Genomic DNA, 18077 nt, shown 5'->3' with positions numbered 1-18077 from the left:
ATCGGAATGTATGTATGTAGGTTAGGGTGCCAAAGAAATGTATAGGTAAAAATCGAAAAAAAACCCTATGTAAAATGTGGGCTTAATCGGACATGATTTGGGGTGGCCAAATATCGTCAAAGTTTGAACTTTTTCATCTAAAATCTGATTTGCAAAATTTCATCTCGACGTTTCGTACATTTTTAAGTCATTCGGTATCAACAACAATTTAACACTACTAGATAGAGCTGGAATTAGGGCCTAACAGCTTTTGTAAACAATGACTTCTCTTGATGATTTCTAGAAATTCAAGGCTCACCCACGCAAACCAATATCCTCATCGGGTAGGGAAAGACTTCCCCTATCCGATGGTTAGGTTGGTCTGCGTGGGCGTGCCTTGAATTCATAGAAATCATCGGTAGAAGTCATTGTTTACAAAAGCTGTTACGCCCTAATTCCAGCTCTATCTAGACTAGATCTAGACGTTGCAAGCACTTTTAAGTCATTTGGCATCAACATTCATTTTTAAGAGATTTTTCAGATAAAAAAAGTTCAAATTTTATCGATTTTCTGCCACCACAAATCATGTCCGATTGAACACAATTTTTTTCATAGGGTCTTTTTTTCGATGCAATGAACATTTTGTATATGATCGGTTTCAAAAACAATTCATTTGCACCCTAGTGTAGATATACGTATAATAGGTATATGTTGAGAAGCAATTTGTTGCGCCTGTGAAAGCAACGACGGCGACGACGACGACGACTGCGACGGGTCCCTGGACGAAAAATGAGGGTTTAAGCTGGCAGATTATTTGCCAACAGCGAGCGGGATAAGGAACGTTTAGACCGTGTGTTGCTTGTGTTCTGGTAGGATCAGTGTTCACTAGATGAGGAAAGGTTAATTTGAGCGAAAATTTACGGCCATTCAAGTAGGGGAGATTATGCTGAAAGGTTGATTCTATCCCCGCGATAGAGCACCCACCACCCACGGGTCCTGCTGTGTGTGTGTATAAAAAGCGAGAGATGTTTTCCAATATTTTTTAATTTTTCCTGCTCCATCTGGCGGGGAACCGAGTGGTGGATGTCGGTTTGCTAAGTCAGTGGAAATGGGTCTGTAAGGATCTTGAAATATGTTTTTATTTATGATGAAAACATATTTCAAATTGGGTAAGATTAGAAAGATGAATAATAGGAGTTTGCAAGGGTACGCCTTTGAAAGACATAAATAATAAGAACCAAATTGCCTAAATGTTCCCCGTGTTCACAGAAGTGTACATCTAAACAGCAGTTACCAGTTTTAGATTTTTTTTAAATATATATATATATAGGGTGAACTACCCCATTTCCAGCCTATTAAGCACAACCCGCACTTAGTCATTCTTAATCTAGCGTAGTTTAGCACCAATCGGAATGCTATTATTAAATTTAATTACCTTTCCGTACATACCGTAAGATTTGATAAAGAGAAACACATTATATCTCGACAGTTAAAAGTCTAACACTGCTTCTAACCACAAAGTTGGCCTACGGATTCTAAACTCGGCCTAACGCATTGAGCCCGTAACGTGGGTAGATCACCTTTTCGTGGTACGTTACGGGATGTACCTAAGATCTACCACCGATTCCTAGTCCTGACTACTTCAAACTAGAGGAACAGGATTTTTCAGTAATCAAAGGAACACATCTTAGTCATTGTTACTTTTTATGCCTTGTCGATAGTGACAAGACTCGGCTTTGTCCACCGAGGATGATCTTGAAACAAGGCAAAAATTAGTTAGTTAGTCTTCATCTATGTGATTCCTAATCTTCTATCCGTGTTCTCTAGTTTGAAGTGGTTAAGACTAGGGTTCTGATGCATGGTCATTATCGGTATCATTGTTTAATTTTGTTGCTAAGAAATCCAATTTTGACTGACAAAGGGGCGCACCATTGGAGGGTGTTTTAACACTCCGAAGGGTATAAATAGCGGGACCTTTCAATTAGAGTCGATTCCTTGCGAATAATATTGGGTGCCAACATTCATATCACGCGTTCTTATTGACTTCGTTCGGTAGCATTTGAACTAAAGTATCGTACCAAAAGAATAATTTACCTGTTAACACCGAAATCATGGATTTATTTGATGTTTTTTGCTTGGTGAATGTATGTATGTAAGGTAGCCACCATCATCCCTTAAAAGATCTTGTCTTGAATGCAGCTCCGCTTAATAGTAAGATCAATTTAAGCTGCCGATCTGAAAAAAAGAATAAATTAGAAATCGAATAAGACAATTCGCAATACTGATTAAGCTTCCTACAGGATGGTTTGTGTTAAGAAGGCCGCTTCAGTCTAACTGAAACTGTTGGAGTATAATTCACACCACCACAATCGAATCGGTAGGATAAAGAAAATGATAGTGTTTATTCCCTTCTAGGCTCCGGTTGTCATACCACTCCATCGTCTAGTTCCAGGTCAAATGATACCCTGATGCTATATATTATATATTTTAGCTTTCAGAATCTTGTTTGCTGACCAACAAACCTCTTACAGAACAGTATTCAAAAATGTACGATAATCGGTTCCATTATCAAAAAGAATATCTACAAAGTGAGGGTTTGAATCGGTTGATTTTTCGTACAAGGCCTACTAGGTTTGATTTTGATTTCCTTTATTTAGCAGATTTGCAGACGCAGGCTGGATCATCTCCGGGAGCCCCAGAAGGGTTACATAGTTGAGCCTACTAGGTGTTGTGTGTTGTACTTTCGACAGTGTTAAGTGTTTTGGAAATACACTGAGTGCAAAATAATAATTTTCTTTCGGTTTGTGTTACGTTGGCATAATAGCAAATTAGCGCCCAAATCCCTATTACCCACCAAATATTTGAAGTTTGAAAATAGAAATATAATGTGCTCTGATATAATAGATCATTGCACATTGACGATAGCAACACAATAAACTGCCATTACACCGAATATTCTTGACGATGCTGTGAACAAGCACGCTTCTCGGAAACTATCACAGCATCGACAATCATTTTGCAGGATCGATATAATTTAACCGCTCAGGTAGCTTACATAAGACGAATCCTCACTTCTGAGGATAAGTTTTAGTTCAATTTAATTCAAAATTATGATGGACATAAGAGTTATTAGAGATGTTGTAAGTGTCAAAAATCTTTATAATTTTTCAAATATTTGTGATTTGTACTATTACACACTTCTGTCTGTACCGTTGCGGCGGGCTTCTGTGAACACTTTTGTGATATAAGCGAACTTGAACATGCTCGTATGAAATCAATAAAATTGATGTTTGTGCCTAGCCCCTCACTTCGGCCTATCAAGCAAATAAATTATTCACTCAGCAATAATACGCAATAATAATGAAAACGTAATAGCACATCTGCTGTGAAATTGTAATCCGCAATTTAGAACATTTGTTGCTCTTTAAAAAAAAAGCTTGGTGAAATTTTATTTCGGTTAATAAAGAGATGTGTGCTGTGGCTAATAGGGTTTTTGGTCTAATTTTCGCCCTACAAGCACATCTCGCACTTAACCTATCTTTTTGAAAGGGTTTGAACAAAACATGGAATGTTTTCATCAAAGATAACTTCTAAATTTATTCACCTTTCCATACGTACCGTTGGATTTGACAAACAGTCAAACAATGTTGAGATACACGCTTAGAAATACCTTGTATTACACGTGACGGAATCCACCTTAGACATAAAGGATGAGACGTAAACAAACATGTCATGTATAATTAAGTACTCCGAGACTGACAAGTTCGAAAGTACGGTTGATTGAGCTGAATTTCGCGTCTATTGTGATTCCATTTTTTGTCAAAATTGGAGCTCTTATATGTCAGTCTCAGAGCACCTTAATTTACATAAAAAAAATTAAGCGTGTATTATTAAAAATCTAACACAGCTTCTTGATTCTAACTTCGTCCTAACGCATTAAAATGCCATTAGATTTTCTTCGTCCTACGGATGATGATAGAAAAAGTGGATTCGCTAGGAGCGCTTCTTTTGTTTTGAGAACAATGATTGTAAATATTCATACAATGCGCTGTAAAAGGCTTCATGTTGTGGCTTATGAACTAACGCATCGGAACAAACGTATTATTGTTTTCTGTATGGTGAAATCATTGATATTATTGATGATAACTGCTTGATAGAACGGAAATGGGCGATTACGACCAAGTAGCGCTCTTTCCTAGTGACCAAAAGTGATTTTAAAAATACAAACAGCTATCTCATTCCAAGATTTTTTTACGACTTAAACTGAGAGCTGCATTACATTTTCCTAAAAAGTTGTTATGTGATAATAATGGAGTTTTGTAATTGTGTACAGTGACCAATTAACGGAATAAAGCTTATTCTCGTTTTCGTCTGCACAATGGTGACAAAATACTTATATGTTTTGATGATATCGAACTACGTTTGTAACTGGGTGATGAGAGGACGGACCCACTGTAACTGGGCGATGCGAATCGAACCAATTTTTTACTATACTGGTATGACGGTTTCATTATTCAATACAAGTATTGCAGTCCTCCAATATTAGACATAATAAAGCTAACCTCTAGTAATTCTATTTATTACGGAATGCAGTGAAAATTAGAGCCTTATTTTTTAATATCAAAATCAATTGGCTATAAGTCGCTACCCGCAATTAAAAAAAGTAAAAAAGTATAATATACTATATATTATGACAGTTCTCCGTTCTATGCATACTGTATTGGACAACCCTAATCCAACATGTGATGATGTAGAACACAAACGAGCTGTGTTTGTTCACGTCGACTGATACTGAGTGGTTGCGGTTCAAGCACCTATCGTCGATAATAGACGATTGTTGTGTATTAGAGAACGCTTGCGCAAAAAGACTAGGAAGGGAAACGAAACTCAAATACATCGGTAGTCCATAGGTCCACCGTTGTATAATTGGCAATGCACCCGTGTACTGAATGGGAATTGTGGGTTCGAAGCCCACCGGTGCCCTTAGATTTTTCGCAAATTTTATCACACACAAGTCTCTTACCGATGATATGTGCTTACTTCTCAGTATCTTCTAACTTTCTCATAAACAATAACAAAAATTGGTTAATTTTGCTTTTACCTTCTCTATCACGAAGTAACGAACGTAACGGTTCCAGGAGTTAGGTTTCGGAGATCAGCCTGTAGATCAGACGCGTGCGCGACAAACCTCTTGTAACAGTTCAGTAATGCAATGAATCGTCACAATTCTTTCACGGTGAAAGGGATTGGAAAGTCTGTAACTGCCTTGACTCTATCCGGCAAGGGGAGGATTCCATCCTTGTTCACCACGTATCAAAGAAAGTTGACACTACTCTCCGCGAAACAGCTTTTGGCTACGTTTATAAAAAGACCATAGGATTTTAATCGTTGAAATACGGCCCGCACATGATTATAATGCTCTTCGGGTGTGTGTGACGCGATAAAAATGTCGTCCACAGAGACCACCACAAAATCCATATCTCTGAAAACTCTGTGCATGAACCTCTGGAATGTTTGGACATTGCATAGCCCAATCTGCATTCGAGTAAACTCATAGAGGTCCAACGGGGTTATTACTGCAGTCTTGGGTATATCGTCCTCCTCCACAGGAATTTGATGATATGCTTTTTCCAAATCCAGGGTTGTGAATATGTTTTTCCCTGCAAGGCGTTAACCAAGTCGTGAATATGAGTTACGGGGTATCGATATGGCAGTCACTTTATTTAGCGCTCGATAATCTCCCACAAACCTCAATCCACCGGTCTTTTTCGGAACGCAGTGAAGTGGGCTCGACCAACAACTGCTGGAGGGACGACAAATGCCGAGATCGATCATAATATGAAACTCTTTCTTGGCAGCACTCACCTTGTCCGGAGCCATTCGACGAAACTTGTTTGCTACCGGTGGTTACAGCAACTACTGTAACGCTGTGAACGGATGCATCAGACAAACCTCCAGTCGACGAAAGCTTAGTTAGACCATCGATAAGGCGCCGGTGTTTCAAGGCCTACCAATATGCTGAACGTTGCGAGAAAGTCAGCACCGATAATAGCAACTCCCACATCTGCCACGAGGAAAAGCCAAGTGAAGCGCCGACGTAGTCCTAAATCTGTTGTGACGTATCGCTTATCGTACACTTTAATTCTTGATCCATTCGCTGCGTGTAAAACGAACGGTGTTGCACCTTTGCTCCTGTCTTTGTTTGTTGCTGGAATTATCGATACATCCGAACCGGTATCGATAAGAAATCTCATGTTGGATGAACGATCGTAAAACAGAATACGGCGGCTTTCCGGCGCTGCGTTCACTTCCACCGTTTCGAGCGAACGAGATTCTAGTTTTTTGGATTGTACTTACAGGGCTCACGGCATTTCAAAGCACGCCCCCCAAACTTCCGGTGGAACCAGCATATTTTGTCGTCTGTCACTCGGCTTGATATCGATGTGGATCGACTTCTGGAAGTACCTCTCGACGATTTGAGGTTAAGTATTTCTGCTGTCAATGCCGCAATTTGGCTTTGAAGCTCGGCGACGGCATCTGTTCCGGAGGAGCTAGTGGAGGCGGCGGCGACGTGTGACGATGGAGACTCAAGCATTTTGTCTGCCATCTCGGCGAGTTTCCCGATGGTACTGATAGCGAGAACGGCTTTGACACTCGGTGGCATCCGCTGGGGGAACAGCATTTTCGCTGCTTGATGGTTTCGTATTTGTTTTCCTCCGGCGGGGTGTTGACCAAGTCCGCTACATGGCATGTGACAGACTGGTCAATTTTCGCGACGATATGATAGAACTTGGTGTGATACCGTACCACGTTAGCCAGAGCAAACGGCTTCGGCCTGCGCAAACCACATCACGGGATCATTCTTCCAAAAATCTGGAAATTTGACTGCAACTCCAGCGGTAACAGCAGCGTTTTCCTCCGTCATTTTCGAATCTGCGACGATAGCGATCGGCTTTCGGTTTTCGTTTAGAGGGCCTTTACCGTATGGTTTGAATAAATGTATTCTTCACTGTGGTTTATGACACTAACTGGAGGTTCTGATTTTCACCCTTCTCCCACCTCTATTCAACAACATTCAACAACATTGATAAGCAAAGCCGGCGCCGGTGGTGTAGTGGTAAGCGTGACTGCTTTCTCACCCCAATGAGTCTGGGTTCAATCCCAGCCGAGGTCGGTGGGATTTTCTGAGGCATAAAAATCTCTGGTCACGTCTCCTTCGGAAGGGGGAAGTAAAGCCGTTGGTCCCGGCCCATGTGTGTTAAATGGGTGCGATATCCTACGCAGGTGTGGAAGCTGCCTTCCTGCACATTCATCGATGTCCGTCGGTGATTGGCACTAGATTGCGGAACAGAGACCGACGTTAAATAAAGGAAAGAAGAAGAAGAAGAACATTGATAAGCAATACAATGGAATCGAATAATGAAGCTTGAAAACATTGATTACAGGGTGGCATTTTTCCCGAGATAAATCTCAATTATTTCCCGGTGACTACGTGCAAATTCTTCTGGACGACATTCTTCAGTTGCAACGCACAAGGACCATTTTTGCTTAAAACTAGTACATTTAGCCTTTGGTTAAGGCACGGAATTAATAAGCCTATCAGCGATGGCGGATTTATAAAATATTTATTGGTATAATTTCCGGCTAGATTGGTTGCGTATATTTAAAGTTCGATCGATTTAAGGAAAGTTCGTTTTTCCAAAATAACAACAGTTTCTTGGATCTGAATGAATGACAATGACCTAATTTTTAGAAGTTTTGCTCATTTGTATTAACACCAAAGATCTTTTTAATACCACATATTTCACTGTAATCCGTGTACTACGAAAAAAGGTCCAAACTGAGCGCTTTCTCAAAGTGTTGGAACTTCTTACAAACCGAGTTAATTAGGCCAAACGCATGAATCTCACGGCAGCAATTATCTGAGTGAATGTTAGAATCTACTGCAAACTCATACACATTCTCTTATTTACCGACTTTGTATTGGAATTTCCGACTATTTCCCGGTAATTTTTGATTCCCGGCTATTTCCCGAACGGGTGGCTACCCTGCACTTATTCAGTTGATTATTAGATCAAAGCTCAGCAAGCGTATATTTTATTTGCTTTGTTATAGAGACTTCCAGTCTTGGGCTGCCGTTTATAAAACTTTAATAGGTAACATAAGTAAATAAGATCAGTGCAAATAGCGGAATAAAGGCGCACCTATCGATCACAATGAGCTTTTTCCGCCAAATTTAAATTTAATCTTTATATTATACTATCGAAGTTACCCGCATTATCAAAGATATCCCGTTTTACGGTACGTCAAACTATAGCTTTCAATCTCTATTTTGCTAGAAAAATATAACATCGTAATTAAATTGAAAACATTTTCGAATACTTGTCCTTCATTAATAGGAACACTGTTCCAGTAATAGTGGAATAGTTGCTAACTTTGGTTCTTATATTAGTGGAACGCATTGGTTTCTTATTGGTTCCACTATTATAGGAACACAACTGCAACTATAGGTGCAAAGAAGTCAAAATTTTAAGGGTTTTTTTGGGCCTTATTTTAAGTTTGAAAAATACAAATCTGCTTTATTTTAGGATAGCTATCGATTACAAATAACCTTGTCCAGTTTTCCCTCATTAATCTGACACAATTCCCACTATTACTGGAACACCTACCCTATATCGATTTGAATAATTTTCTCTTCACAACGTTTTACCAGACAATATAAATTTTAAATTTTCCGGATTTGCCTGGAGTTACGCCTGGAGTTAAATTAATGTATCAACCAATGAAGCAACTAGGGTCTCAGGGTTCATCATCATAGATCATTACTACAACATCAGTATTTTTCGTAGATGTTTAATTTGTTTCTGCGAGCGAAATCTTAAAATAAACTGTAAGTTAACCTTGATAATTCGCTGTGTGTGTGTGTGTGTGTGTGTGTGTGTGTGTGTGTGTGTGTGTGTGTGTGTGTGTGTGTGTGTGTGTGTGTGTGTGTGTGTGTGTGTGTGTGTGTGTGTGTGTGTGTGTGTGTGTGTGTGTGTGTGTGTGTGTGTGTGTGTGTGTGTTCAATCTAACCCCCACTGGCCGGTAGTGTTATTATGGAAGAACTCTCTCTACAATGTCGCATTTATGGTCATTGTAGACACCTTTAGTCCGGGAGTTAGAAGGTGATGGCTCTATTGCAGATCCAGCAACCCATCTCAGAATGTCTGGAGAGTCACGCCCATTCCGAGGTTACTTTCACTCACAATAAGCCCCGCATGTATGCATCACCGCTATCAAATGGATATTGGTTATATATACACACTTCCAGGTTCGAAAATATTTTTTTCAAACCTGGCATGTAGGGGAATTTACGTATTCTTGGCAACCTAAGCAGCGACCTTCTTTCTATAGCCTTTTTCTCTAAGGAACGCACACATATGCAGTATTGGTTTGTTTACAATCTCTTGCTGCCAGCTGCTCTTACAATTTCAGTCGAAAGAATGGTCAAAAACTGTTTTGAAACGCTTTTACAAAGCTCCAATCTTCTCTAGTGAGAGCGAGTATTGTCGGCAACCAGTTTTTCTTCGGCAACCGTTCCATTTGAACTGCATGTAAATCTGCTGTTCTATTATCGGCAACTCGAAATCAGCTACAATTTGTAGTGCGTGTGTTTCATTTCAAGAAAACCTTGCTAGATTACTTTTTCTCAGTGGTAAAAATATGGTCAAATTGAAGCTGAAAGCATACAGAATCGTTTGCATGCATTCAGCGAAGTGTTTTCGTAAGAAAATCCAGTGAAAATAGTGTTTCAATTTGGGTTGCCGAAAATAGTCTGGCATGCCGAAGCCGTCATTTCCCCTATTTAGTTAAATTTTGATATTTAATTTTTTTTTATTATTGGAAAGCTCTCACCATATTCTGCTCTTCCACCGCCGTTAATTGCTTCTTTTGGAATCCCTTGGAGTTTTTCTCTAACGCTTCGTATTTCATTCCGTGCTTCACCGGCAATTCCTTCCGTAGATCGTCCTTGGATGGTTCTAACATGATTCCGCGTTTTTCGGGTTTTTCTTGTTTTCTTAGGAAGATAAATCCGCACTGATTTCCGTTCCTGGTTCGATGTTGACTTCTTCCTCGTTGGTTGGTGTGGTCGGTTTCATGTCCACTATATTCATTATATGTCCACTATCTTGCCATGGTGATCTGGGACGAGGCTCACGTCCAAAGTCGCTGGTCCACCGAGTGCTCGTGTGCGAAAAGAGAATGAAAGAAATACGAAAGGGATCAGTTTCAAGAAGTGACAGTTTCATCAGATTCCCCAACTAACCATAGTCAAGCAAAGTAAGAATATACAAGCTATATTGCGACTATATGGTTACTTGGGTACTCATATGGCCGTCAGAATGGTTCATCGGTTTCGAAGAAGTATTTCTGAAAGTGATGCGTTATATTTCTGAATGTTTTGATTTTATCCTAACGTTACCTCGATGTTATATCACAGACATACATACACAACACATTGAACGCCATCTGTCGTATACACTATGATGGGTAATACACTCAACAGATGGCTGTAGTGTGCAAACGTCAAATGCTAGGGAATTGATTATGTGCACTACCAACAATCGGCGGTACTACCAACAATCAATACGAAACTAACGATTTTAAATTGGCTCACTACTTGACTAGCCTATTGGTCCCAAGCAAACGATTAACGTACCCCATTCTAGTCGAAATTCTACTACTACACAATGTTTGGTTTGATTCGCTATGAAAGTTTGACAGATACAATGAGGGGTTAGTGGATTTTCCTATGTTTCGAGGGGTGAAGCGATTAGATTGGGACCGAAGATAGTACCAGAGCTGAGCCAAAAAGTTGAGCACGTTTCTTCGGGACCTTCTAGTCTTAGAGTTACCTCTATGGTACTACCAACTAAGAAACATTTAAATTGACAGTTAAAAGCGATTTCGATGAACGTTTTAAGAGTGTTGTGTCTGCTTTTCTGTGATCATACCTTCACTATCGCAACTTCGGGTAATGTGCGAAAGTACTTGCATTTTTCTCAGGCACTTTTGATCCAACTACAATTACTCTCTCATACCCGAAATGTGCCACGATCAAATTGGCAAAACGACGCCCTATACGCTCTCTGACCGAAGCGCAGGCAATGCAATTAACCTCAGAAATGTCTGAAATGTCTGCTCTTAATGCTCTAGGACCCTGAATTCGTATTCTCTTTAGAGTTCCCATAGTATTTCCTCAGAATTCTCAAAACAAAAATCCATCTCAGACTACCCTTGAAACTCTTCTCACAATTCCTTTGAGCACATGTATCCGCAAAATTTTGATTATATTGTAATTCTTCCGGATTCTCTTGGAATTAGACTCAGAAATCGCCCTAGAATTCCTCTACAACTAACTATCCCCGCTGGGTTTGGAGACCTTTGGAGTTTACGGAATTTTCTTGGAATTTATATTAAGGCTATCTTTAAAAAATATATCAGAACTCTAGATAGAGCTAGAATTAGGGCGTAGCAGCCACAAACCAACATATCCATCGGGGTAGGAGAAGTCTTCCTCTACTCGATGGTGATGTCGATTTGCCGGGGAGAGGCATGACTTTCGAGTAAAAAATCGAGAGAAGTCATTGTTTACAAAAGCTGTTACGCCCTAATTCCAGCTCTATCTAAAACTTATTTAAATATTTATTAGAATTTGGACCAAGAATCCTCATCCAATCGAATTCTTCTCAGAACTCTCGATAAAATGCACTTGGAGCTGAATTTTACGTTTTTAATTATTTAATATAATGAGGGAAGCTCGTCAGTTCAGGGTAGATTTGTTCACCCCTCCGCTGAAGCCTGAATACAGTTTTAAGGTTCAAGCAGAGGTGAACAAATCGGCCCTAAGAGCACCTGCATGTAGGGTTTTTGATCTAATTTCCGTCTTACTAAGAACAACCCGTGCTTTACCTCTCTTTTCTGAACGAATTTTAACCAAAAATGGAATATTTCTGTCAAAGATGACTTCTAAATTTATCCACCTTTCCATACGTACCGTTGGATTTGATAAAGAGTCACAAATTGTTGAGATATTGTTCAAAATCTAATACTGCTTCTTGATTCTAAATTCGTTCTACGAGTTTCAATTCCGTCCTAACGCATTGAAACGCCATTAGATTTTCTTCGTCCTACGGATAAACGTAGAAAAAGAGAATTCGCTAGGTGCGCTTCTTTTGTTTTGAGAACAATGAGCGTAAATATTCATACAATGCGCTCTAACAGGGTTTATGTTGTAGCTTATGAACTAACGCATCGGAACAAACCTATTATTGATTTGTGCACGGTGAAATCATTGATATTATTGATCTTTTCTGATCGATAGAACGGAAATGGGCGATTACGACGAAGTAGCGCTCTACCCTACATGTGACTTTCGTAGTGTGTAGTTTGGTATTCTTCTCTGAAATATCTTGGTATCATCCGTAGAATTTCTTTGATATTAACTTCTAAATCCCTTTGGATAATTCATTTAAATTCCTAGATAATTCTTTGAAGACTTCTGAAATTCTAGCACAGACCAATATCCTTGAAAAGTTTCTAAAGGTTCAGAATTTATTTTCGGGAAAAGGAAGTATATTTTCCCCGATTTGTCATCGAAATTTAACGACTTTTCCCAGTTATTTCCTGGTGTTTTAAAATTCCTTGAATTTGTCCGGTCACCCTGGGTATAATTGTTTACTTTTTGACAGATATGCATATTTCGTCACAACTGCTGTAGACTTCCTTAGTCCCAAGCACTCAATTTAAACAATTTGATATTTTTAACACTTTGCCTCCGGTGAAATGTGTAACGGCTAATTGGAAATGTTTGAAAAATCATTACTCAGCAATTTATCGATAGATTTTAAATCTATTGATACCGATTGAATCTTTAAAATATGTAGTTTCAAATGGCTTCAATAGATTTGAAGAGATTTTAATCAACAAATGGCTGAGCTATGATTTTTCAAACATTGCAAGTTTGGCGTTACACGTTTTACCGGCGGCATCGTGTTCCAAAAATGTATTCAATGTCTTTGAACTAGTCTACATCGGTTGACGAAATAAATCTAAATCTGAAAATATTAAACAGATCTGAAAGTCAAGATATAATTATAATAAAATTGGAAGGTTGTTATTCCAAAACTCTCTTCGACTGAAATGGTTAAAAACGGCACCAATTAATGGCATATGCACCCAAAATTGGATTTCCTCTCAAAAGCCCAAATTAATTCATTTTCAATTTGATGTGACCATTTTTACATCAATATTTCAATACACGTTGGATGAACGTTTGCGAAATAGATAATCGGTTTTCACATTACAATGTTTGTCTATCCTTCGCTCGATTATGCAACATGGGTAATTGCATTTAATTATCTTGCAAAATCTACGTCTATGGACACAAAATCCCGGGATGATTTGATCAAACCGCCGCAAACGAAATCTCACAAATCACCTGAGCTTATGGCACCAACTCCGCACAGAGACATACGCCGAGTTCAATGTCATCGCGCCTCACGCGGTGCGCGCACACTCTGTGACTGTGAACTATCCATAATCGCATGAACAGCAAAACAATACAATTATTCACAACAACCAGACCGGAAGCAAACTCACTCATTATATCCACACACCATATTGCGCACGAATGTCACTGGAAAGCAGCTAATTTGCCTGCGTACTCTGATTTTTAACGATTCGCTAATTCATGCCATTTGCCTTTTCGCTTTTCTCCCAACAGAGGAAACTGGTACAATTGAGCCCGGCAGTTCACCGCTGATCGGCGGAAATCGAAATGACACCACCGGTGGAAGCAACCAGGAACTGTCCAGCAGTGGCGGTGCCGCTGGAGGTGGTGGCGGTAGTAGCGGTTCTGGTGGAGCTGCCCATCGCAGCATTGCCACCAGTCCGCTCGGATCAACCACCTCGGAGCACTGGCCATCGCAGTCGGACGAAGACATCGACCGATTGGTGGCACTGCACCAGAACCGAGCATCGCTCAGTTCCCTGGGAGTGCGGTCCGACTCGATGGCGTCGGTGTACTCCGGTGCCGGCGAAGGGCGCTACGGTACTGTTACGGTTCGCGGACAGATCGAATTCGGTATGCAGTACAACTACAAACAGGGTGCGCTGGAAATTCATGTGAAGCAGTGTAAGGACCTGGCGGCGGTCGATGCCAAGAGAAACCGAAGTGATCCATATGTTAAGGTTTGTTGATTGATTGATTGCTGTTGTTGTGATGATGACATTTAAGGGAGTTTTGTTAATTCGCTCTGCAGGTATATCTTCTTCCGGATAAGTCCAAGGGAGGTAAGCGAAAGACCAAAGTAAAGAAGCACACGTTGAATCCGGTCTTCGACGAAGTCCTACGGTTCCATATGTCCCTAGCTGGACTGCAGACTAGGACGATTTGGATTACGGTATGGCACTCGGATATGTTCGGACGGAATGATTTCCTCGGTGAGGTGATGATGGGACTGCAGGGTAAGCTGTTTGATAATCCAGCCCCGCAATGGTACCAGCTGCAGGAGAGGGTGAGTAATAGACGAGGTATGATATCAAGAAGGTATTTTATTTTTAAATTGTTCGTCTTCGGATAGAGTGAACCGTTCGACGATCTTTCCGCGTACAAAGGTGACATCATCGTCGGGTTGAAGTATATTCCGCCAGATTCGGAAGGTGGAACGCTGCAGCATCATCATCACAACGGCAGCGGAACGTTGAACATGCGCAAATTCAGCACCAGATCCATTACATCAACTTCATCGAACTCTTCCGGCCCCGGAAGGGGTGCCCTGCACGTACTCGTGAAGGAGGCGAAGAATCTTCAGCCACTTAAGGCTAACGGAACCTGTGATGCATTTTGTAAGAGGTAAGAACAGGAGTGAAAGATGATTGCGACACAGTTAAGGTAGTGGATATTTTGATTTATGGTTGTCGTCGTGTAGTTATCTTCTTCCAGACAAGAACCGCAGCTCGAAGCAGAAAACTCCGGTGGTGAAACGTTCCAATTCACCTGTGTGGAACTATACCTTTATCTACGAGGACGTCTCACTGGCGGAACTGTCCGAACGAGCACTGGAGCTCACGATATGGGATCATGATCGATTGGCGAGCAATGAGTTCCTCGGTGGAGTTCGCTTCTCCTTGGCCACAGGTAAGGATATCCATTTTATGCATGTCAGCGATAGATTAGTTGCATGAGACAAAAATTGGAAAATTTTCAGGCAAACACAATGGTAGATCAGTCGACTGGATGGACTCTACCGGCAAGGAGCTTTCCCTCTGGCAGAACATGATCAACAGACCAAACTTTTGGGTGGAAGGTGCCCTAGTCCTCCGACCCTCGTTAGATAACGCAAGATTCACGTCATAATTTTGCGAACCCCCTGTAGAACAATCCGGGGAAGTCGCGTAGTAGTGGATTTCCCCCAGACCCCCTCCTTAAAAATAATCCTTTTAGTAAAAAGAAGTTAATGAAAATAAAATCATTCCAACTTTGTGATGTTGCTTTACAACAACCTAATCATAGATTGTAATCCAAAATATTGTTAAGAAGAAGTAAACGACGACGCGCGATACTAGCAGAAGAAAGCAGAAGCATTTTCGATTACCTAACCTTATGAACGACAATGATGCTTAATGATGATCGGTGTTCAGATAAGATGAAGAAACTATTGGAAGTATACCTTTTACGATTGAGTAAGTTTTTATAAACTTTTATTTTTTCGACACTATATCGTGAGTAATGTTCGTCTTGAAACAAAGGAAAACCAGAAAACAAACAAAAAAACATAACTCTTTTTGTGTGTAAATAGGCTAGATATACACATTAAAGATCAAAGTATTATTTATCAACAAAAATACAAATCAAGCAAAGAGATTCTTCTTTTCCCTCCATTTACTCTAAAAAAAAATAGATGTGAAACGTAGTCTCTATACATATTTCCAAAAGGAAAATGGCCGAACCCATTCACTTCTATCTCTATGACCGAACTAACAAAAGTTGTGAACTTTTCCGCGAGCATGTAAATATTTACACAAAACACTAAATCAAATCACTATTTTCTAACGCTGTGAATCTTTACTAAATTCATGTTGGAAGCAAAACTCCTTCGAGCTGCGTTCAAGGCAGAGAAAGGATAATTAGGATCTACTTAGAGAGGAGCAAGGACACACACAAAAAAAAACTTCTAAACTTTCCGTTCCGAACGATTACCATTAAAGACGAAAAGGACGAGTTACAAAAACAAAAATACAACACTGTCAGACAGTGAACTTCGTTGCAATATATACACTTTAATGATGAACGCAGAATCATGAAACAGAAAAAAATAGCTGGTTTATTTTACCGAAAGGAAGAAAAAAGATACTTAAGAAACATATTCTATTTACCACAGATAGCGAAAGAATGAAAATGAGATGAACTAAGAGGCAGCAAAAGAAGAAGAAGAAAAAAACGACTGATCGTGAGGGGAATCATAATTGTTAGCAAAAGTTGCCGTTTGACAGTTTTCATTGCGAGCGAAACGATTAACACTTACTGTAGAGTACGATGGACGATGAAGTCGCTGGAGCAGATGACACAACTCTTATGAACAAACAAAAAAAAAACACTTAGTGAAAGCAGAAAGTATCATATATTAACATTGCATTCAAACGTTTCTTTTTTTTTCCAGTAGGGAATTTGACCTTTTTCGATGAGTAATTGACAGATACATAATAAACAAATTTGATGAGGATTAAAACAGACAAAACCCAGCGTAGTTGTAGCAGTAGAATTGGTAGTTGTTTACGAGCAGAAAAGTTAAACTAAGGAAAAACGTACGTCGAAGCTGCGGTACTAATCCGAGTGGAATTTAAAATATTTCTTTCGTTATCTAAGGCATGCCAAACATCTGAACGCTTTGGTTCCACGCGATGGATTGTATTGCAGCTGGGACTAACAAAATTGTGAACAAAATAGTAGCGAACACATAACCATAACATATTTACGATAGTGAAGTTGTACATAATGTCATTTTTTTGTTTGGTTCCCCCTGATTTAGTTATTTACACCTTAAATGGTCGGTGCTGGTCGGTTTGAGGATCCATTTTTCCTCCCACGTTGAAGGTTGAAAAACCGACACTTAGATCTCGAGTTACGTTTCCCAGAAGCCTTTCCCTTCAGCTCTTTTGATGTTTGTATCCATTTAAAATAAGCTGTTTGTCTGAGATTAAAAGACACATCTATATACTGTGAACTGTTTCTTCATATTTACAATTTGTTGAGTATTACTAATCTACTTAAAACTCACTTTAGTGATAAACAACAAAAGAAAACCACACTAGGGCCAAATTTAAGCTCACTTACTGATATGAAAAAAAAAAAACAAAACAAAAACAAGTTCTTCTCTAAGCTACGACACGGATGCTCAATTATATCATTTATAGTTAATGAAAATTATAACTGAATGAATGCATGCAATTCTAATCTCTAAGCAAGACAAAAACCATTTCATACTAACTTCTTCTAAAAACTCTGTGCAACCACAAATGAATAAAAACGACAAGCGAAAACAAAATCATTGTAATTCTTATGCTAGCTAGAATGCGAAAGACGAGCATGTTGTGTGCGAGCCAAACTCATCACTCCATACCGAGAGACAGAGAGAGAGAAAGTGAAAGAGAGAGAGAGAGAAAACCTAAAATTAAGCAAATTAGCAAGAACACTACTCATCTCGACCAACCGACACGAAATCGATGCAAACAATAAACATTTCAAACGACACACCGACGAGATTGGAAAGCAAACATCCAGAACACAGAATCATAACAATTGTCGAATGAATACAACTGGTGTAAAACAATAAACTTATTTATCAAAAATCACGCTTTTTCTTTCCTATGCACAGAATCAGGTTGGCTCTTCCGGATTGAAAGATAAAACTCAAGAGACGGAACTGATCCTGTACATAAGCATGTGAAACCTTCTTTTCTGATTCGCAGCTTTTCTCTTTCGTTCGTTTCGCCTCATGATTTCCAGGAATTACCTACGTCAGAACAAAACAAAAATTATCGCATATTTGTAGTAT

General features: G+C 39.6%; 1 protein-coding gene across 4 annotated transcripts in view; it reads left to right on the top strand.

The window, feature by feature from the left end:
* LOC135697404 (uncharacterized) overlaps window positions 1-17649 on the top strand; it is a 159188-nt gene extending 141539 nt beyond the window's left edge. For all 4 annotated transcript variants that reach the window (XM_065217033.1, XM_065217034.1, XM_065217037.1 and 1 more), the window contains 5 exons: window positions 13745-14211; window positions 14283-14537; window positions 14604-14875; window positions 14952-15160; window positions 15231-17649. In XM_065217033.1, coding sequence (XP_065073105.1) covers window positions 13745-14211; window positions 14283-14537; window positions 14604-14875; window positions 14952-15160; window positions 15231-15379 — 1352 coding nt within the window. In that variant the 3' untranslated portion in view covers window positions 15380-17649. The remainder of the gene's footprint in view (window positions 1-13744; window positions 14212-14282; window positions 14538-14603; window positions 14876-14951; window positions 15161-15230) is intronic.
* The last annotated feature ends 428 nt before the right edge of the window (window positions 17650-18077 follow it).

Source organism: Ochlerotatus camptorhynchus, unplaced genomic scaffold, assembly GCF_037179485.1.
Source record: "Ochlerotatus camptorhynchus isolate MF236.1 unplaced genomic scaffold, CSIRO-AGI_Acam_v1.1 ptg000070l, whole genome shotgun sequence".
Taxonomy (NCBI): Eukaryota; Metazoa; Arthropoda; class Insecta; order Diptera; family Culicidae; genus Ochlerotatus; species Ochlerotatus camptorhynchus.
This window is presented reverse-complemented; position numbering and strand designations above follow the sequence as displayed.